Genomic DNA, 23,271 nt, shown 5'->3' on the forward strand with positions numbered 1-23,271 from the left:
GTAAAATTATATTTCAAAAATGAAGGTGGAATAAAAATATTTCCAATTAAAAAAAAAAAAAAAGAAGTTAGTGATTATTGAGGTTTGTACTTAGCTTCTTAAATAGTTATCAAAAGCAGAGAAAATGAGTATTTCTTTTCTTTCTTATGATTACACATAGGAAGAAACAAAGAATAGTTAGAGATGAGAGAAACACTGCTGATGATCTTAAATTAACTGGCTATGGTTCATGGACACAATCCTGGAACAAATCTAGTAAAGAAGATAATGAGTCCCTAATAGTAGACTACCTCTCACCTCCAACACAAGTTGTCTTCTCTGAGTATTTCTTATATCAATATTTATAATTTTAAAGATTTCATATCTCCACATTATTATAAACCAAATCCCCATATATATTTTCAGGCTTAAGATCTTAAAAAACATATATAAGTCCTACAAAGGGTACTTAAAAACAGGAGACTCACTGTTCCCATGTCCTCAAAAATGTTTTAGATCTTTGAGCTAAGAAGAGATTTTAGGTAAAGCAGTATAATGCCTGTTAAACAACTATACGGATAAGTAAGGCTTTGAACGTCAAAGATTCCTAAAAGCTTTTATTTGGTTTTCTCCTCCGCCACCCCAAGAAACATATTCCTAACAATATAAATCATATAAGCATCTTAATTTAAAAGCCAAAAGTACAGATAGTAATAACTTTAATATCAAAGAGTAAAAGTGAAAGATTTTGTTTTGTTTTTTTTAAGATTTTATTTATTTATTTGAGACAGAGAGAATGAGAGAGAGTGAGCACATGAGAGGGGGGAGGGTCAGAGGGAGAAGCAGGCTCCCTGCCGAGCAGAGAGCCCGATACGGGACTCGATCCAGGGACTCCAGGATCATGACCTGAGCCGAAGGCAGTCGCTTAACCAACTGAGCCACCCAGGTGCCCCAAAAGTGAAAGATTTTGTAAAGCCTCTTCAATCAGTGCTTATAAAACAAATTGCAAATAAAACAAGTTTAAAGACTTTTATTATAGTCAGGTTTTAATCACAGGAGAATTGGCTCTCACTCTTCTATAAAACAGAAAGTGCAAGTTTTTCTCAATCTGTAATAGTTTCCTAAGTACTTTATCTTTGCTGTGGGGAAATAAGTATCTTAAGAGCAGAAAGGTAGATAATGAAATTCAGTTATACAACTATCATAAAAAACAGCTTTACTAAAGTATAACTGATATATAAAAAACACACATATTTAATATACACAATTTGATGAATTTAGACATAGGCATGCACTGGTGAAATCCTCACAGCCAAGGCAACAGACATATCCATCACCTCTAAAAGTTTTCTTGTGTTCCTCTGGGTGTGTGTGTGTGTGTCTGTGAGTGTATGTACGCATGCGTGTACATGTGTGATAATGCTTAAGATGAGCTCTACCCTTAACAAATTTCTAAAGTTTTATTGACTATAGTCAACAGCATTGCTGTATAGCACTATGCTATACAGTAGATCTCTAGAACTAATTCATCTTGCATAACTGAAACTTTCTATCAATTCAGTAACACTCCCTATTTTCCCTTTCCTCCAACCCCTGATAACCACTGTTCTCTGATTCCATGAGTTTGACTATGTTAATACTTCATAAAAGTGTAAGTATTAATCATATTACATATACTCTTTTAGGTACCTAAGTATTTGCATATTTGTTCCTTGGCTGGCTTATTTTACTTAGCATTATCATAACTTTTTATGCTACAGCTAAATTTTGCTCATGAAAACACTAAAATCAGTTTCTACTTCAAGAGTAACACTGCTTGCAAGCAACACAGAAAAATGACATCAAAATTAAAATTTTTTGTGTGTTGCAAATTATACCATCAAGAGAGTAAAAAGACAACCCCACAGAATGGGAGAAAATACTTCCAAATCATATGTCTGATAAGCGGCTTGGACTGAGAATATAAACTCTTACAATGTAATAATAAAAAGGCAAATAACCACTTAAAAAATATGCAAAGAGTTTGGATATTTCTCCAAAGTAAATACTTAAACAGCCAACAAACATATGAAAAGATGCCTAATATCATTAGTCACTAGGAAAATGCAAGTCAAAATCACAGTGAAATTATCACTTCATACCCACTAGGATGGCTATAATTAATAAGACAGATAAATATTAAGTGTCAAGCATGGGAAGAAACTGGGACCCTCATACACTGTTGGGAAGAATGTCAAATGGTACAGCTGCTTTGAAAAACAATTGTGCAGTTCCTCCAAAAGTTAAACAGAGAATTAACACATGACCCAACAATTCCACTCTTAGACATATGCCTAGGAGAAATGAAAGCATATGTTCACACAAGAATTTTACATGAATATTGATGCAGCACTGTTTATAACAGCCAAAAAGTGGAAACAACCCAAATGGATGGATCAACAAAATATGGTACATACATACAATGGAATATTATTTGGCAGTCAAAATAAATAAAGTACTGGCTCATGCCACAACATCAACGACCCTTGAAAACATTGTGCCAAGTGAAAGAAGCCAGTCACAAAATACCACATATTGTACAATTCCATTTATATGAAATGTCTAGAATACGCAAATTGTTAGAGATAGAAAGTCAATTAATGGTTACTTAAGGTTGGGGGCAGATGAGGAGGCGGCAATGGGAACTGACTAGTAATGGGGTTTCTTTAGGGGAGACGAAAATTACATTGTGGTGATGATTGCACAAACTGGATTAACTAAAAAAAAAAAACCAAACAGAATTATATCCTTTAAATGGGTGAATTATATGGTATATGAATCATCTCAATAAAGCTGTTTTTAAAAATGCAGGGGTAATGCCTTTGAGGGACTTATTAGTAGACTGGACAGGGGCTGAGGGAAGAACCTCTGAGCTTGAGGATATCTTAATAGCAACCTCAAAAACTGAAAAGCAAAGAGAACAAAATCAGAAAAAACAAAAAAAAAGCTAGGAAATCCAAGAACAATGGGACAACTACAAAAGATGTAACATGTGTAATGGAAATACCAGAAGAACGAGAGAGAGGAAGAGAAGAAATATTTGAAATAATAATGACTGAGAACTCCAAATTAATGTCAGACAACAAACCAGATCCAGGAAGCTCAGAGAATATCAAACAGTATAATACCAAAAAACCCCTAAACTTACGGCATATCATTTTCAAACTACAGAACGTTAAAGATAAAGAAAAAATCCTAAAGAAATCAGAGGAAAAAAACCGCCATGCCTACAGAAGAACAAATATCCAATTTCTCAGAAATATGCAAGCAATAAAATACTGGAGTTAAATATTTAAAATGTGTTGAAAAAATAAAACACCAGCCAAGAATTCTATACTCTGTGAAATTATTCTTCAAAAGTAAAAGAGAAATAAAGACTTTCTTAGAAAAATAAATATTGAGGGAATTTGTTGCCAACAGACCCACCTTGCAAGAAATGTTAAATTCTTTACAGAGAGAAGTAAAAAAATAATACAGGTGAGAAAATCAAGCCTACAAATGAAAGGAAAAGCATCAAAGAGGAAATAAATGAAGGTAAAATAAAAATGCAAGGATAGTCACAGAACCAAACTGAAGAAGGAAGGAAGGAAGGGAGTAACACTGCTGGAAGGAAAAGGAAGGTATACTGCAAGTATGCAGAATGAAAACAGGAAGCCAGGAAAAATAATTTTGTTAGAAATAATCCACAAAATGGATAAATTACATGCATGTAATCAAGAGTTAGCAACAGCATATTCCCAACAAATCTAACATACCTACATCCCTGATGAAATTTTGAGGTCTATGTCCAGTGTCTACAAAATGTTGGCAGTAATCATTATGGGGATTTAAACTCTGCGTTCCCTAAAGAAAAAGCCAAAATTAAATTAAAAGCATTTACTCTAATGGCAGATACACTAACTCTGTAATTTACTTTTTGTTATGAGGCCATACAAAATAGAAGTTGATACATAGATTAAAAAAAATTAGGAATATTTGAAAACACAACTAAAATGACAGTATTACTCTTTAGTAGCTACAGACATTGATACAGCATTATCTCATCCTAAATGGCCAAGTATCAGAAGTCTATTTCAAGAATAATTTTAAATGATTTTTATTTTACAATAATTATTCCTCAATAACTGAAAAAATGTTGAAAATATTTAAAATTTTTTCATGCATAGAGCTGAAATGTGAAGAGTTATGATATAAAAATTTATTTACCTTAAGAAAAGTACTAGAATCTTTATAAATCTCTTCTTCATAAGGCAAATTCTCTTCTTCCTGCTGCATTTCTAATTCATCCTTGGAAAAGGAAGATTAAATAGACATTTTATGTATAGGAGGAATATTTTATGTATTTATGATATCTTGAGTATTAAGACTCAATATAAATATTTTGTTTTTTAAAGATTTTATTTATTTATTTATTTGATAGAGAGACAGAGAGAGCACAAGCAGGGGGAGCGGCAGGCAGAGGGAGAGGGAGAAGCAGGCTCCCTGATGAGCAGGGAGCCTGATGTGGGGCTCGATCCTAGGACCCCGGGATCATGACCTGAGCCGAAGGCAGACGCTTAACCGAATGAGCCACCCAGGTGCCCCAAGACTCAATATAAATATTTCATTTCCCTAAGACATAATTTTTCAAATTATCATTAAAGTCAAACACTGAAGTCTTTGCATTCTTATCATTATCTAGTTATTTTTACAATAAATAAAAATTTCCTTTTCATTCTCATCAATAAATACCTGTCTCTAACTACTGATTTTGTTGACTGAATTGTCTAATATTATTTATCTCATACTATAGATATTAGAATTTAGCTCAAATCATGAAAGACATGGCCACCAATGGGGCAATTTTATTTCTATTAAACACCATATGAAACTATTTTTATAGATCAAAAATGTTAAAATATCAGGAACTGTATATGGTTAAATATACATATTTATATGATAATAAGTAAATAAAGTAAAATGATAACAATAAAATAATCATTTATATTTAAGTTGCATATGAGCATATACCAAAATGCAATGCACAAAACAGTATTTATGAGATTAGGTAACTGTATCACTGAACTTCCTAGAGACTTACTGAAACTATGCATTCTCTTCTCTATTAAATATAATTGTACAATTAACTTGAAAGAAATGGAGATAGGTTTTTCGTCTATAATACTTTCTTTTCAACTAAATATTGCAATTATAAGTTTAGAAGTTGTGTTTTTTCCTTCGGCCTCTTTCAGAAACGGTTCTACATTATTGTCTAGCCCATAGGTTCTCAAAATATCTTAATTGTACTACCCTACTAATAAACATGGAATAACACAACTCAAAAAAGACAGTACTGTAGCCACTCAAAATTTGATCCCATTATCCAAAGTTTCTATACATCTACCTCCTTAGTCTTAACTTAAGAATATTATTGTCCAGTGCTTACTAGGCATTATGCTTTATATCCATCACCTCTTATATTAAAATGAGGAACCTGAAAGATCTTAATTGAACTGATTACAGGACTACTTCATTTTATTGTGCTTCAATTTATTGCACGCTGCAGATATTGCATGTTTTACAAACTGAAAGTTTGTGGCAACCTTGCATCGAGCAAGTCTACTGGCACCATTTTTCTGACAGCATTTGCTCACTTCTTGTCTCTGTGTCACATTTTGGTAATTCTTAACAAAATTTCTAATGTCTTCATTACCATATTTGTTATGATGATCAATAATCTGTGATCAGTGATTTCTGATGTTACTATTACAATCGTTTCGGGGCACAGTGAACCGTGTCCATACAAGATGGTGAACTTTATCAATAAATGTTGTGTTTTGATTGTTCCACCAACTGGTGGTTCCCCTGTCTCTCTCCCTCTCCTTGGGCCTCCCTATTTCCTGAGACACAATATTGAAATTAGGTCAATTAGTAACCCTACAAGTCCTCTAAGTATTCAAGTAAAAGGAAGAATTGCACATTTCTCACTTTGAATCAAAAGCTAAAAATTATTAAGCTTAATGAGGAAAGCATGTGGAATCTGAGACAGGCCAAAACCTAGGCCCTTTGTGCCAAACAGCTTAATTATGAATGCAAAGGAAAAGTTCTTGAAAGAAATTAGAATTGTTACTTCAGTAAACACATGGATGATAAGAAAGTAAAACAGCCTTACTTCTGATATGGAAAAAGCTTACTGGGTCTGGACAGAAGATCAAACTAGCCACAGCATTCCCTTCAGCCAAAGCCTAATCTAGAGCAAGGCCCTCACACTCTTCAATTCTATGAGGCCTGAGAGAGGTGAGGAAGCTGCAGAAGAAACGTCTGAAGCTAATAAAGATCAGTTCATGAGGTTTAAGGAAAGAAGTCATCTCAACGTGAAAGTGTAAGGTGACGCAGGAAGCGCTGATGTGGAAGCTGCAGCAACACTGAGGCAAGACCCTCCACCAGCAAAAAGATTAAACCTTGCTAAAAAGCTCAAATGAAGGCTAGCATTTTTTAGCAATAAAGTATTTTTTTAAAGATTTTATTTATTTATTTGAGAGAGAGAGAGAAAGCAAGCACAAGCAGGGGGAGCGGCAGGCAGAGGGAAAAGAGGGCTCCCCACCGAGCAAGGAGCCTGATATGGGACTTGATCCCGGGACCCTGGGATCATGACTTGAGGGGAAGGCAGATGCTCAACCGACTGAGCCACCCAGGCATTCCAGCAATAAAGTATTTTTTTTAATAAAGATTTTATTTATTTATTTGACAGAGAGAGAGACAGCGAGAGCAGGAACAAGCAGGGGGAGTGCGAAAGGGAGAAGCAGGCTTTCTGCAGAGCAGGGAGCCCGATGTGGGACTCGATCCCAGGACCCTGGGATCATGACCTGAGCCGAAGGCAGACACTTAACGACTGAGCCACCCAGGCGCCCCAATAAAGTATTTTTAAATTAAGGTATATAACTTGTTTTATTAGACATTAATGCTATTGCATTTAATAAACTATAAGATAGTGTAGACATAACTTTTATGTGCACTGGGAGACCAAAAATTTCATCTGACTTGCATTATTGCAATATTCACTTCATTGTGGTGGTCTGGAACCAAACCTGCAATATCTTCAAGGTGTGCCTGTATACATATGCTACTGACAATTATTTTAGAAAGTTTAAAATCGAGCTTTTCATCAAATTTATTTTCCTGGATAAGAATCTATTATTGTAGGGCACCTGGCTGGCTCAGTGTCTGCCTTCAGCTTGGGTCATGATCCCAGGGTCCTGGGACTGAGCTCTACATTGGGCTCCGTGCTCAGCAGGGAGTCTGCACTCTCCCTCTGTGTGCTTCTCTCTCTCTCAATAAATAAATAAAATCTTAAAAAAATAATAAAAATAAATTTTAAAAAAAGAATCTATTATTGTGAGGATTTATATTTTTCTTGACCAGAAAATTGCCCTGTTCTCTACTTGCCTTATATTCTTCCATTTTGTCTTCATCTGTCTCTCCTTCGTCCTGATACTTACGTTTTGCATTTGGAGCAGAGGTATCGTAGGAAGCCCTGAAAATTAAAACTGAAGTGTTACACACAGATATAGAAAGATGTATAAATGGCAGCTATTAATAATATTAAATAACAGCTTACAGAAACAGAACAAGGCACATTTTTTCTGATTAAGTAGTATCTATTCATCCAATTTATAAAATAAAAAAAAAAATCACAAAACCTGATTGGTAATCTTGTGTATTTTACTTTTATGAGAAAGCAACCAAATCAGAAACTAGCTTTTATAATGGATGAGTGGCAAAAAGAAACTTCTACATTATATATCATTCTAATCTGTCGTAAGCAAAATTGATATTCAAATTAATAACCAGAATACTGAAAAATTCTAAGTGCTTTATGAACTACCAAATGAATACCACTTTTAGGGCAAAGTGTGTTTTCTCTCATAAGAATTTGTAAATAAAATTATTTATGGTATATAAGCTAATTCTTAGTCTAACATTCCATTTTCTAACTACTTCATGAATGAGAAGTTACTATATTCAGAAAGTATTTCATAATTCATAATTCATGAATACTAAAAACCAGTATTTCTGAAATCTTTATTTTGATGCTTGTCGTAACAACACACTTCATACCTAGGATTATTTGTTTATCAAAACAATAACCAGGGGCGCCTGGGTGGCTCAGTCGGTTAAGCATCTGCCTTCAGCTCAGGTCATGATCTGGGGTCTTCGGATCAGCCCCATGTCGGGTTCCCTTCTCAGCAGGGAGTCTGCTTGTCCCTTTCCCTCTGCCCCCCCCCACTCGTGTTCACCCTCTCTCTCTCCCCCTTTCTCTCAAATAAGTAAAATTTAAAAAAAAACAAATAATAACCCTTTCACAATATTAACATGTCACTAAAAAAAAAAAAAATTATTCAACTGACCTGCAAGTTTCTCTTGTTTCAGCAATTTCTCTCTGCTCATCTTTGCTATTTAACACAGCACCAATGCTGTCGGCACTTTCTGCTCCCAACTGAGAAAAGACAAAAACCAAAAATTAGATCATAATGTATTGGATAGCCTTTCCAGCCGGTGTAGCAACATTTAACATATCAGATATTAAAAGAAAGAAAACAAAAAAAACCCCAGAGAAACCAAAAAGCCCTAACTACCTCAGCAGGCAAATGCAGGAAAAACTAGAAATACCTTGGAACAAAACCATGTTAATTAGGAACAAATCTGAGAGCTAGCGAGCATTTTATACTTTGTTATATTTTGAAATTAAGGCAATTTCAGCCAATCCTCTACTTTCTAAGTAAATAATAAAACACAATTTAGTAACAGTAGCAATAACAAAAAAAGCAGCTAACATATAGTGTATATAGGGTGGTAGGCATTAACATTTTGTATCCATCAGCTCATATATTATATCTTATGTATCCTGTGCTGTAATAAGTATCTATCCAGTTTTATTCAAGCCAAGTCTTTATACAATGATTTATAGGCACAATACTGAATTTTAACACTACCTAAAAAATGGTAATGCAAATTCTGTTTGGCAGTTGGGGAAATTCTGCAAAATACAACAAATAACTAGTTGAGATAAGCTGACTACACAGAGTGGGATCAGTTCATGGAAATCTTTAAAAGCCAAATGAACAATTGCAGAATGCAATTTATAGGCTATGAGGAACAATTTAATATTTGTAAGTACAAGAAGGGCATGAGGAAATCTGCGTTAAATAGTCCCTTTAGCTCAGGAAAGAGAATATACTAAAATATCAGAGCAAGTCCCTAGCCTTGATCTTAACAATTACCACTGCCTTGGAGTGCTTGGGTGGCTCAGTCGTTAAGTGTCTGCCTTCGGCTCAGGTCATGATCTCAGGGTCCTGGGATCGAGCCCCGCATCGGGCTCCCTGCTTGGCGGGAGGCCTGCTTCTCCCTCTCCCACTTCCCCTGCTTGTGTCCCCTGTCTCTCTGTCAAATAAATAAATAAAATCTTTAAAAACAAACAAACAATTACCACTGCCTTTTTAGTTTGCCTACTTCATGACTCCCCAAATCTTTCTCCAATGATAAATCTCTTACAATATATCAAATGTTCCTGATATTTTAACTCTTCCAATTATTTTATTGGAACTTCCAGTTATTTTATTTTACACTTCAATTATTTTATCTTTACTTTTGTTTTCTTCTCCCCAAGTTACATGTAAGCTCCCTAAGGAGATGAACTCTGTCTTCTTGGTATCTGTATGTTCAGCAGCTTGCATAATGCCTAACTCAAGAGTAGATACTCAATATTTGAATGAACCAATTAGATATCCTACTACATTAGAATACAATGTATTACAATAGAAGTGCTTTAAGTCAAAATTCTGCTCACAAAACTGTGGAATGACTGGAGTAAGTAAATCATAGATTTTCCATTATGGAAACACTAAATATATTATTTTAATAATTAGGACAATTTGGTATCATTTGAAAGCATATACGATTTTTTTGGAATAGAGCTACAGCTAAGTTAAAAGTAGGTGTAAGTTGCTGATGTTTATATTCTGTATAACAATAAGTAATATAGTGTACTCAACAGTAAGGACAACAAAAGCCAGGTGGAAGAAGATCCTTAGCTAGAGAGATCAAGATCTCTCTGATAGCTTTCATTACAATGTTCTGACCTGAGCTGTGCTACAGTGGATGGACAGAAATCAGAAAGGAAGGAGGACAATTTTTTAAAAATCGTAAAGTATAAATTGCACAAATCACATTCTAGGGAGTAATCTGTGTTGTTCATATGGAGAAAAGCAATCGAAAGAAAGGCTGAAATTAGTTGGTAAAGTGGAGGTCTGTCATTGATTATATCAGACATCCTTACTTAAGTGGAATAGTTCCTAACCAACTAGAAGACTAGGGAGCAGCTAGTGTACTGGAAAGAGCATGGAAAGGTCTAAAACTGCAGCTTGCAAACTTACAAACTTTGTGGACTTCAGCATGTAACTTAAATTCTTTTGAGCTCTATTTTCTGCATCTGTAAGATGCAAATAGCATCTGATTTGTATGACTGAAGATAATGTATATAAAAAGCTTAGCAGTCTTGATTCATTGAAGGTACTTAATAAACAGGACCCATTATTAAGTTTTATGCACTATGCAAGCTCTTTTAGGGTAAGGACTACTTTTTATACATAGTTGAATTGCCAGTGGCTACTAGATCCCCTGGTATATAGTAAGACACAAAAATAACTATTTACGAATGCATTTTAAGTCAAAGAATTCAAAACTCAAAAATAAGAACCTTACTTGGTGGTAACAAAGCTACTGAGTATTCTGAAGACAACTTGATAAAAGAAGGTGGGAAGAAGAAGGCTTGGAAAAGATACCTGATTTGTCCCAGATCATATTGCCAGAGGGACAGAACAGATCTGATTCCAAAGTCCCACATTTTTAACACTATACCACAAACCTTTCCATCAGATCATAAGAGTATAGGTTTCAAATTTTCATTTACTAAAACCAAGATTCATTACTGAAAAAATAACGGTAAGATGCCTCATTAAAGCCTCTTAGTATTTTCTCCATCACTTTTACTGATATGAATGGTAGGATGGGAAATACAAACTCTCTCAGTGGAGGAGTACATCTGCATTTTCTGCATCTGTACTCTCCTGATCAAGTGTTAACTTACACACGAGAAGCAGTGAAGAGAAGCTTTGGAGAGACAAACTGGGTTCAATTTTCTGGCCTAGCGGTGAGAGACACGGGGCAAAAATTACTTAACCTCTCTAGACTCTGTTTCATTATTCGGTAAGTGAAGTTAATGATACCTATTTGAAGGGTTTGCTGTGACTGATACAGAGTAAGAATTCACATGTTAGCGATGGGTGATGACGAAGATACCGTACTTAGCACAGCGGACTGCAACACACAAGATGCACAAACTAAAATTTACACTCAGGCTTGGTTAAGCGTCTGCCTTCAGCTCAGGTCATGATCCCAGGGTCCTGGGATCGAGTCCCGCATCGGGCTCCCTGCTAGGCGGGGAGCCTGCTTCTCTCCCTCTGCCTCTGCCTCTCTCTCTCTGACTTTCATGAATAAATAAATAAAAAAAAAATTAAAAAAAAAAAATTTACACTCAGGCTACTTCTAATGCAGTCTTTAGACATGATCCCAAAGAAAACACTATAAATCTATTTCACAAGGAAGCCACAATCTCAAGAATTACGTGTTAAGAAGAAAGGCAAGACACAGAAGACCATTTACATAGTTTAGCGAAACTTAAGGGATAACAAGTCACTCTTCCTTGCGTGAACTACGGTAATTTATTTACAAAGACCAAAGCTTTGTATCCCCATCCTTGAGCCCTGCGCCAGACACTTGGCGTGCATTCATTCCATAATGGTTGCTGAAGACCAGTCGTGGCGTTCGGTTTAGCAACACAATGACCGCGGCACAGTATGGAGAACATGAGGGGTACTGCGGCGGTTAAGAACAAGAAAGGCAGGTAGGCCTAGGGAACAGGGTCGCGGAACCAGGAAAGTATGCACCGCAGTGGGTAGGCAAAGACAGAGAAGAAAGACCGGGAGGAGAAGGGAATCGCGCACGCGCATTCTCGATTCCTCCCTGGGCCGCGGACCTGCTGCGCAAGGAGCTGTCGCCGTAACTTCTGCCGCTCTCGGATCTCCTGCAAGCGGCTGTCCATGTCCCAACTCCTGTTTCCCACTGCCCCCAAAACCTGACAATTAGCGGATGAAAAACAACCCGATTTTTCTTCCGAGTCTGTGAAATACAAGATTCACCGGGATCTTCAAGCACCGGGTGTCCCTCAGCCTTTCCTCAATAGGTATTTCCGGCGCGGCCACTATTGGCCGCACCGAGCCGGAAGTCCCACCTCCTCCTGAACGCTGCCTGGAAGGGACCCAATGAGGGATGTTGTGGAGGCGGAGCGGTCTCTGAAGCCCTTTTGCCGCCAGGAACGGCGTCTGTCAAAGCCGCTCCAGAGCGGGCACACTCCCTGTCCTCTCGCTTGCCCTCCCTGGGGACATTAGCCTTCTTTGGTGTATCAGCACTGTTTACGAGGTGTGGACCGTTTTGTTGATTCCCTTTTCCATTAGTTCCCCAGTTGCCAGTACTGACAGTTTAAAAATTGCCAGAATAGCAGTTATAGTTTTTTACTGAAAGCACAAACTCGGAGCCGAGTGTCGCGTTTGAACCCTGGACTGTCCTTTACGAGATGAGTAGTCTTGGCTAGTTAATCACCTCCGTGAGCCCCGGGTTTCTCATTTGTAAAATGGGTTATAAAAGTGACTACGTCACAGAACTGTGAAGATTGAAAGAATAAACAGAGCCTGGCACATAGTGTCATGGAGGTGTTTATTAAGATTTTTATTACTACTTACGTTTCCCTTCAGGGAACAAACCATTGCATTTGCCTGTGCTCCACACCTCACAAGCCCTTGAGAAGTTTCCTATTTTACCAAAATGCCGTATGGATATGGCAAATGGAAAAGTATATGGATTCTTCCCTTTAGGGAAGTGGGTGGGTGATCGTAAAATGTGGTCTTGGTTCACGTCCTAGAGGACAGAGGCTAGGGGCACTTTTTGTGTTTATACATTTGTGCCTATACATTTGTCTTAGCTGGAAATAACCCTGGGATATAGAAACAGCCTACTGAAATTAGGGAGGGTGCGGGTGAGCAGGGCACAGCCGTGATTCTCCTCTCTTCATAGAAAGGCAGTAAAGACCGGTCTTAAGTTACTGCTATTATTATCCACCACATTGTTGTCTTATTCCAAATTCAAAGTAGCAGAAGTAGACTAAGACATCATGTTGCCTCAAGTTTAATTGGAAATTGTGGCAAGTACTTACCAACATTAGTAACAAGTCTTTATTCTTGAAACTTAATAAATCCTCCAGATCAAAACCAGGTGACTCAGACTAGGCCAAAAGTGGGCAGGGATAGATTCTACTATTTATCATGTATTTCTCAAGAACTAGCTCTGAAAGGCAATTTCAAAGGAGTTCTAAATATCCCTTGAGTAATGACAGCACTATTTGAAAGTATGTTAACTTTCAAGGGGCCAATACATTAAAAGACAATACTAACTTGTACATATGAATTACAGTGTTTCTTTAAAAATCAGTTGCATCTCCTGCCAATCATGTAAGTTGAGTACTGATTTGAACTATTTACCAGGATAGGAATAAGCATTTGTTCAATATATTCTTGTCAAAGAATAGAAACCAAGTAAGTCAGGGTTTTTTTTTTGTTTTTGTTTTTTTGTAGTTTACTTTTTTTTTTTTTCTCCTGGTAAAGCATGGTGTAGGTTATTTGCCTGTGGTCTTTGAGCCACACACTCACCTAAACTCTGCTCTGTGATGATAGTTGGCCTGAGAGTCTACAGACTACATTTCTCAGCCTTCCTTGTTAAATGGCTTTCTGTATGATTCTCCCAAGAAGAAACACAGGTAGAAAATCATAAGGTGGAACATTGGGAGGCTGTTGTTCTTTTCTCTCACTTTCTGCATTTGGTATCCAGGAAGACATCTGTACCCTTTAAAAGTCCCAGAGCCAAATTGCAGCAGCCCCTCCAGTGGTCCTGCCTTCCCTTTTCCCATCCTCCTGTAGCATCCTCAGCAGTGAGTTTGCTCTCAGACTTTAATACCACCCCCACCCTCTGTTCTACCAGCTCTAGGACTGGTAGCCACTTCCAGCAATTAGGAATTTCTAATTTAATCTCACCTTCTCCTTTTGCTCTTCTAGCCTTCAACACCTATGTCAACATTTCCCCATAGCAAATGCTGTTTAGAATTTTTTTAATGATTTCTGTTTTCTTGCCGGGCACCCAAACTAATAAAGATGCAAATGTGTTCTACTTTATGGTATTTACAAAACCGTTGGATTCCAGTAGAAGGTTGTAGTTTTTACAAAGAAAGTGTTATAACTCTGAAATCTGTCTCCCAACCAATTAATTATAAAACACCAGACCCCATCAACTCACCTGTAGAGTATTGCACATGCCTGTCAGTAACATCTGTTCATCATGGCAATGTAAGGGCCACCAGGGAGTGTGTGTTGTGGGGAAAGGAGGAAGAAGAAACTTGGAAAGTCTCCACATATAATTCATACTCTTTGAGAAAAATTTCACTTCTAGGTACTGATTTTAAGGAAGTAATGATAAATCCATGTAACATTTATGTATCTCCTCCTAAGCTCCTTGAGAATGACTTAAAAATCTATATATCCAACTGCCTGTTGTATATCTTACTAGAATGTCCCTCACAATCTCAAACTTAACAAGGATATAACCTAAATTCATCATCCACCCCGTCCTCTCAAATATATATATTCCACTCCTCTAGAGTTTCCTATTTCAGAGAATAAGATCAATATCCACCCATTTTCCTAAATAAGAAGCACTCTGTCTCTCCTTCACCCTCCATATCTACTCTGACTGTAGCTCTCTCCCTGACCCCAACCCTAACACAAACACACATACTAGTCTTCATTTCTGCAACCACAGTCTAAGTATGATGTGCATCCTGGTTCATATCCTAATTGCCCCACCATTTTCCACTTTATCAAATTCTTCCTAGAGATGTTTGGAAAATTATAATTTTATCATTTCCAACTCTGTTCAATGTCTATAGGGCAGGACTGTCCAGTAGAACTTTCTATAATAATGGAAATGTGCTCCTTCACTAACCAATATAGTTGCCACTAGCCATATGTATCCACTGCGTATTTGAAATCTGGCTGGTTTACCCAAGAAACTGAATTTTTATTTGATTTAGTTAATTAAATTTAATTATTCATATTTGGCTAGTGGCTACCATATTGGACAGCACAGGTTTATGTTCAAGGGGATAAAAATCTACACCACTTAGCATTATATGCTGAGCAATACTCTGCCAGCCTGCCCAGCTTCATTCTGATAAACCTAGTCATCCAGACATATTAAAGTTTTTGTCTTTTTTCTCCAAACATGCCTTCTTTCTTGTACATTTTATGAATTTATAATTGAGTAAAAAAAAGTCTCAGATAAAGAGTCTCCAAAATGACTTTTTAAAAAATAAAACATTTGGTTAGTAGAACTTTTTAGGAAACCACTAAAGGTAAAACGAATGTCAGAATCCGCTGATAACTTCTGCTTTCTGCCAGTGCCTTGTAAAGAACACACTCAATAGATGTTTATTGGTGAACCTATTGATTAGAGCTAACTCTCTCTAACTTATCTGAACTTTGTTGGAAAGATTGGTTGTGAGTAGCTATGTTGGGGAGAAATAGGAGACTGCCAGTTAGTATTCTGCATCTACATCATTGTTAGAAATTCATTTATGGTTATCAGGTGCAGAAAGTTTCTAAGTCTGTATTTTTTTTGTGTGTGTGCTCAATTGCTAAGATCTGGTGTAGCTGTGGTACAAGAGAATATTTAATAAGCCTTGTGTGTCAAATACATGGACTACATAAGAAACAGGGATGAAGATTGTTTTTATCACTTGTCAATAGATTTTTTAAAGGGTATTGTGATTACATTAAAATATCTTAAAGCATTGGTTTCCTAGAATATAAATTAAGAAGAGATATATTTCAGAGACTATATGTCATTATCAAATGGAAATGTATAGAAAATTGAGTACATTTGATTTATTTGGGGAATTTGCACAAAACATCCCTTTTGTCTTTTCAAAATGACCAAAACTGAGAGGAAAGTGAGAAAAGGCAAGGTGAAAAGAGTGAAATAACAGAGACTACATAATGTCAATACATTTCACTGAATAGATTAAGAAACTATTTAAATGTTGGTTAATATAATGCTAATTTGCTGTATTCTTACAGAAAATCAGCTCTGCTAGAGAGCACAGAATGGGATGGATGAATCCCATAGGATGTGGTAAGTATAGATAATGAGAAAGCAAGTAGATTGTGAGACATAGGCAGAGTTCATAAGATTTGCTAAAAATAGATACTAAGTAACCTGAAAGATGTAAAGCTAGATAGACTAAGTGAAATATATGATAGAACAAGCAAGAGTGTTGTTTATAGATGGAAAGGGATGGAAAGACCAAACCATGATCATGCCACCTCTAGGCTGACAACCATGTTGTTGTTGGATCATTGAACACAATGGTTCAGAAAGAAGTCTTGAGACATCTTCAGTCTCTCATTTAAGTAGCACTGGGACAGGACCTGTGGGTAGAAGGAGCTACACTTTTGCTGTATAAAGTTGGTGGTTATATGCTTAGTGTTCAAGGGGGAGGGGATGTGCAGGGCATATTAGATCATAAATGTCTTCTTCAAATTTCTACTTATAAAATTACTTTCCCAAGATTTCCCTAGTGTTTATCATTCAGTTCAATATTAAATATTGTCAAGATTTACAGGCAGTCATGAGACCCTTTAAGAATGTAGCAACCAGCATGTATTTGATCCTTTTTGAAACTGTGCAGGCTGTAGGTCAGCCTTCTGGGCCAAAGGTGAAATTCTTCTGCTTCTATCCCTCATCAGTGTCACCCTTACGTGGGCCACCCATGGCCATATTCCGGACCCAAATGTACTCTACCTAAGAATTGCTGATAATATCTATAGCTGTTGGCTATTGTCTAATTGGCAAACTAAACCTATGGCCAAGAATATTTGCCACTGCTTCTCTTTAATAGAGTAAGTGTCTATCATTGGCCCCAGGCACCTTCTCTCTGTTGACCTCCCTGCCTAAATGTCAGTCTGTCCCCAGGTCATCAGTGGGGAAGACTAATGCAGCAGACACACACACAGTGAGAAAGGGAGTGCACACATATGAACATTGCATAACTTGGGATTCATAGAGTGTGGTCCTTCCCATTTGTCCCATATCCTAAGTGTGGTAACTTACCCCATCTCTTTCTTTTTGCTTTAAAGGGATGTGTGATTTGAGAATCTCTGGTCTGTGAGCCTTCTATTCCATGACCCCTGCAATAGGTTGGCTTGTGGTGTACTTGGAGGCTATCATTGCATCAAGATAATTTCCCATGACATCTAGAGGAAACTTAGAAAAATAACAACATGGAGTTGTAGAGCATAAGCTAAAGTAGTAGAAGAAGAGGAAAGGAAGGCAGTCACAAATTGTATCCATTATATACTAAAAGACAAAAATAGGCAAGTAAAGGGCAAACCAAAAGATAAAATGTGGGAAAGATTTCTTTTTCCTGAATTGATTAATGGAAAAGAGAAGACAAGAAAAAGGAAAGACTCAAGGTTTTGACAGCATTGTATATAGACCATTGATAACCAGTTATACTTTATCACTGTGACCAAAATAACTGTGTCAGAAGTAAATACAACAAAGTTCAAATGAAGGGAAATGAACTTTCAACAAGTGGACTAATTCCAGAAATTATTATTATTATTTTTTTTAAGTAGGCCCTGAGCCCAATGTGGGACTTAAACTCATGACCCTGAGATCAAGACCTGGGCTGAGATCAAGAGTCAGATGCTTAACTGACTGAGCCACTTGGCTACCCCAGAAACTCTTTTTAATTCACTCTACATAGCATTGCAGTAGTTTTTTTTTAATGCTTGTTACATTTTAAAGCATTTAAGCTATCAAGAAGAGAGGAAAGAAAGAGGCTTTAAAAATACTTAGGAGGAAATGCATGTATTGTACTACTTTCTATAAAAGTTTTTATTATGTCTGCATAATTTCTGAAATAGTTCCTGTAAATCAATTCCTATTTAAAAACACTAAAATTACAACTATTTTAAAGATCTGTGAGATAAAGGACTTGCTAAGTAAAACATCCCTTTGAAATGAAAGTAATTTATTCCTAATTTATCTCTTTTATAATTCATTTTCTTTAACAAGTCACTGTGTCTGTATGTATTACAGAAAATGCTGAGTTAAAAACTTGTCTAAGTGAAATATATATAAGAGCATGTAGGATTTTCTCTAAGAAGATTACCATAAAATTACTTACATAGATGAAATTGTTTCTGAAGAAAACACTTCATGGAGCTTATCTGTGGTTTTTAAAAGAATATGAAATTTGGGGATGTAGCTTATTCAAACTAATGGCTTCAATGCTTTATGCTGTTTTTCAGTTTGTTTTTACAACTTAATTCTTACTTTGAAGTTGAATATTCTCTCCCTCCAAAATTTGAAATGGTAAAAACAGTTAGAAAAAGAAAGTGCATTCTGTGATGAATCAAAAATAAAACCCACATTTATTTTTTTTTTTAAGATTTTATTTATTTATTTGACAGAGAGAGACACAGCGAGGGAGGGAACACAAGCAGGGGGAGTGGGAGAGGGAGAAGCAGGCTTCCCGCGGAGCAGGGAGCCCGATGCTGGGCTCGATGCGGGGCTCGATGTGGGGCTCGATATGGGGCTCGATCCCAGGACCCCGGGATCATGACCCAAGCTGAAGGCAGACGCTTAACGACTGAGCCACCCAGGTGCCCCTAAAACCCACATTTAAAGAGAAGCTGATGGTATAATATCATCAAGTCCTGATTATTTTTTAATGATCTATTTGGGATTTTAAATATATCATTTTATAACCAAAAAAATAAAAGATAGAAGATCTGTTCTCCAAATTTACAAAGTACTACTGAACGTTATACAATTTTAAAAAAGTTATTTCTATAAAGAAAGGCACTATTGTAGAAATTTGAATAAAAAATACTAAAAATTATTTTCGTAACTTTATGCCAAACTACCATAAAGATAGATTTAGTTGTATACATTCTTTAAAGCATGTGACATATTTTTGTTGCCAATGCAAATATTGTAATTTTACAATATTTGGAATTAAATTTCTGAATTCCTTTTTTTTTTTTTTTTTGAGAGAGAGAGAGAGAGCACACAAGCAGGAGGGAGGAGCAGAGAGAGAGGGAGAAGCAGGCTCCCCACCAAGCTTGGAGCCTGATACAGGGCTCGATCCCAGGACCCTGAGATCATGACCTGAGCCGAAGGCAGATGCTTAACCAACTGAGCCACCCAGGCGCCCCTAAATTTCTGAATTCCAAAGAATTAAGTTTCAAATGAATATGAAAAGGCAATCCTAATAAAGATATTAAAAGCAAATTATGGCTAACATGCTAAATCTGTTTCATATTATAAATGAGTGCATCCAAAAGAAATCACTGGGGTCGCCGTTTATTCTCCATTCCCAGCATTCTCCTCTGGGCATTTGTGTCGGATGACTTAGGAATGTGCAGAATTAGTAGTTCCTGGCCAGTCATTGGTTATTCAGAATTCTCTCTGATTTGAATTAGCTCTACTGTTTCTTTTCTCCCATCCATTTATGGGTCATATGTACAATAAATCAAAGTATGTTGATCCTAATGAAATTTAGCAGAGGAAAACAGCTTTGGCCATTGGCCAGACAAATTTGAAAATCTTTACTCAGGGGAAAAAAATTGGACACTTTCTCATCCTGAATAGGAGCTAAATTCTAACTTAAATTTCCAACTGTAATTGTTTTGCTATTCTAAAGGCTCAGTCTTGCATATGGTAAAACATTTCTCTTAAGACAAAATGTGCAGCTTCACATTTGTAGTACTATATTCCTGCTCAGTAAGTAAAATAATTCAGAAAAACTGGAAATCATATTATGAAGAAGCGACTGTGCCACCTCTATAGCTAAGTCTAGATTGTTTTTTGCTGAAAACAGATATTCATAGTAGGAGGGAAAATTACATAATTCTGCGCACATGTGTATATACATATATGCACATATGTATATATGCAATAGTATAATTTGGAAAAATTTGCTTAAAATATATAGGAAGATTACCTTATATTTAGAATACTGAATAAACAGGACTTGTTGTGTACATTCATCAAACAAATTAATTATTTTTTCCATTACCCTTTCTGTGAGACTGCTTCTTCCCCAATCCCTGGACGAAAATTTAAGCAGTCTTCATGTTTTTTCTGGTCATTCTTAGATATCAGCAAGAGTTATGTGTTTAAACTTCAGTCTCAGTTTAACCATCACAATATAAGGTCAAAATTTAAATCTAGCTTTCGAGTTTAAGGCTTGTCTCCTTGCCCATCTCCAGGCAAGTTGCAGGCCTAAAGCTACCAGTCCAGGAGGTAGAGAAAGGAGAGTACAGTCTGATGCTTCTCTCTTTCTCCACAAGGATGCTCCAGCTCCATCTTGGTTAGGCCTACAGTCTGTCCCAAGGTTGGAGTGTGGGGACAGAGGGGATTTAATGGAAGTGGCTTATAAGAAAATTTACAACTAAACTAGTACTGTCTTCATGATCTAGCTTTGGCACTTTCTGGACTTGGTAGATGTTTAAAATGGACTCTTTCTCATGAGCATTTTCATGGGTTCTTAGACCTACTCCACTCTCCATGTGGGTTCCAATACAAGATGCCTCTCGTCCTGCTGGTCCTTGGCTTTATTTACTTACTTAGCTTCTTTCTGCAGAGGATTGTTCACCTGTCTTGGTCATGCTTTTGGGCATAACCTAAAAAGACCCCGTGCTGGCTTTCTTAAGTGAGTGGTCCACATTTGGTTCATGGGAAAACCATGTTGTTTGCCCCCAAGAGACTCTGGGAGCAGTATTTTACTGCCGGAATTCAGGAAAAGCAGAAATCCTGTTACACAACCACATTACCCCTCCTTGTCTCTGCCCCCTAAGCAATTAGCCAGCCGTTCTCTAATGTTTTGGATTTCAATGGAAAGAAACACTTCCATGTCCCCCAGACCTTAAGTTCTCCCAGTGGGCTTCTTAAAGTCTCCTCTTTTTTAGGGTGAAGAGGGACTACTGTCTACTTTTCTTCCTTGAGGAGAAGGCTGCTATCACAATATAACAACAATGATTCCTGAAAACTTTCTCCTCCAGTCTCTACTTCTCAATCATTTGAGACTATTAAAGTGGGTAAAGTCATTCAGAGCCCTACAGCCAATTACCCTCAACTTTTTTGTATAAGTCCTTACAGGGTGGTTATGATCTTCACTTTGTAATGTTGAATTTACTCTTTTGGGGTCCAAGCCAAAACTTCACAAGTCCGGTTTTACATTAACTGAAAGATGTCCTTTTATATATGTAAATTAAATTTTTTATATATAGTAAACATTTTATTTTGAGATAATTATAGATTCTCATGCAGTTGTAGGAAATAATGCAGAGAGATCCAGTGATCCTTTACCCATTTTTCCCCAGTGGTAACATTTTGCAAAACTACAATACAACATCACAACCAGGGTATTGACATTGATAGAGCATTTCCATCACCACGGGGTCCCTCTTTATATTTTTATATATTTATATTAATTATCATGATTATTAAATTAATAAATTATATTTGTAGCAGTACCCACTTTTCTCCCACTCCCACCTCCTCCTCAACCCCTGGAAAGCACTAATCTGTTCTCCATTTCTATAATTTTGTCATGTCAGGAATACTATTTAAATGGAATAGCACAGTATGTGAACTTCTGAGATTATCTTTTTATTTTTTTTAAAGATTTTATTTATTGGAGATAGAGAGCGAGTGAGAGAGCAGGAGTAGGGGAGCAGAGAGAGAGGGAGAAGCAGGCTCCCTGCTAAGCAGGGAGCCTGATGTGCGGCTCAATCCCAGGACTCTGGGATCATGACCTGAGCCGAAGGCAGATGCTTAACTGACTGAGCCACCCAGGGGCCCCGAGATTATCTTTTTATACTCATCATGATTCTCTGAAGATTCATCCAGATTGTTGTGTGTATCACTAGTTTATTCCTTTTTTATTGCTGAGCAGTATTCCACAATGTGGATGTACCATAATTTATTTAATCATTCCTGTACAGTAACATGTCTGATGATATGATTGATGAAGGACATGTAGTTTGTTTCCAGTTTTCGTTGCTATGCATTAACATTCATGTGATATAAACATTCATGTGCTGCTATAAACATTCATGTGAAGTTTTTGTGTGAATATAAGTCTTCATTCCTTTGTGATAAATGCCTGGAGTGCAATTACTGTGTTGTATAGTAGTTGCATGTTTAGTTTTTAAAGAAACTGCCAAACTGTTTTCCAGAGCATCTGTATCATTTTATATTCCCACCAGAAGTGTATGAGTAATTCACTTTCTCCACATCCTTGCTGGCATTTGACAGTCACTGTTTATTATTTTACCCATTCTGATACTTACCGTGTGTTTGATTTATATAGCATCCTGATGAGGTATAGAACATTGCAGACACATTCTTTATTTTGAAATGAAGAAACTTTCTAATATTACTGAAACCATCTCATTGTGGTTTTTATTTGCATTTCCTTAGTAATAATGTTGAACATCAGTTCATGTGTTTATTTGCCATCTATATATCTTTTTTGGTGAAATGTCTCTTCATGTCTCTCGCTCATGTATTAATTGGATTGTTTGTTTCATACAATTGAGTTTTGAGAGTTCTTTATATATTCTAGTATCAGTATTTTGTTAGATAGGTGATTTTCAAATGTTTTATCCCAATCTATACCTTGTCTTTTTTTTTCCTCTTACCTGAGTTTTTTACAGAGTGAAGATTTTAATTTTGATGAAGTCCAAGTTTTATTTTTATGGATTGTAATATTGGTGTAAGTAGTAGCTAACATTTTCTGTATAGAAATAAATGCATTCTCTTTTCCCTTCACCTCCCATGTCTAAACCATCAGTAGTTCCTGTAAGAAACACTTACAAAACAGATCCTAAATGTGTCTACTTTTCTCCATTTTCACAGCTATCTTCCATGTTCAAATCACCATCATCATTTCACTTAACTGGTTCCCCTTCCTCATTCCTCCCCTTAATTTAAAACTGGAAGTTATATTATCTATCTCTATCTTTTTTTTTTTTTTTT

At 36.6% G+C, this 23,271-nt stretch overlaps 1 protein-coding gene and 1 long non-coding RNA gene across 2 annotated transcripts in view; one reads left to right on the forward strand and one right to left on the reverse strand.

Moving 5' to 3' along the window:
- Positions 1 to 12,317, reverse strand: part of METTL14 (methyltransferase 14, N6-adenosine-methyltransferase non-catalytic subunit) — a 30,486-nt gene extending 18,169 nt beyond the window's left edge. The window contains exons 1-5 of the mRNA XM_006743945.3: positions 12,092 to 12,317; positions 8,406 to 8,494; positions 7,444 to 7,531; positions 4,225 to 4,305; positions 3,774 to 3,861 (exon numbers count right to left, since the gene is read on the reverse strand). Of these exons, the coding sequence (XP_006744008.1) occupies positions 3,774 to 3,861; positions 4,225 to 4,305; positions 7,444 to 7,531; positions 8,406 to 8,494; positions 12,092 to 12,157 (412 nt within the window). The 5' untranslated portion in view covers positions 12,158 to 12,317. The remainder of the gene's footprint in view (positions 1 to 3,773; positions 3,862 to 4,224; positions 4,306 to 7,443; positions 7,532 to 8,405; positions 8,495 to 12,091) is intronic.
- LOC115943400 (uncharacterized) overlaps positions 1 to 23,271 on the forward strand; it is a 438,133-nt gene that overhangs the window by 389,908 nt on the left and 24,954 nt on the right. The window lies entirely within an intron of this gene.

This window comes from Leptonychotes weddellii, chromosome 2 (genome assembly GCF_054177405.1).
Source record: "Leptonychotes weddellii isolate Sample4059 chromosome 2, ASM5417740v2, whole genome shotgun sequence".
Lineage (NCBI taxonomy): Eukaryota > Metazoa > Chordata > Mammalia > Carnivora > Phocidae > Leptonychotes > Leptonychotes weddellii.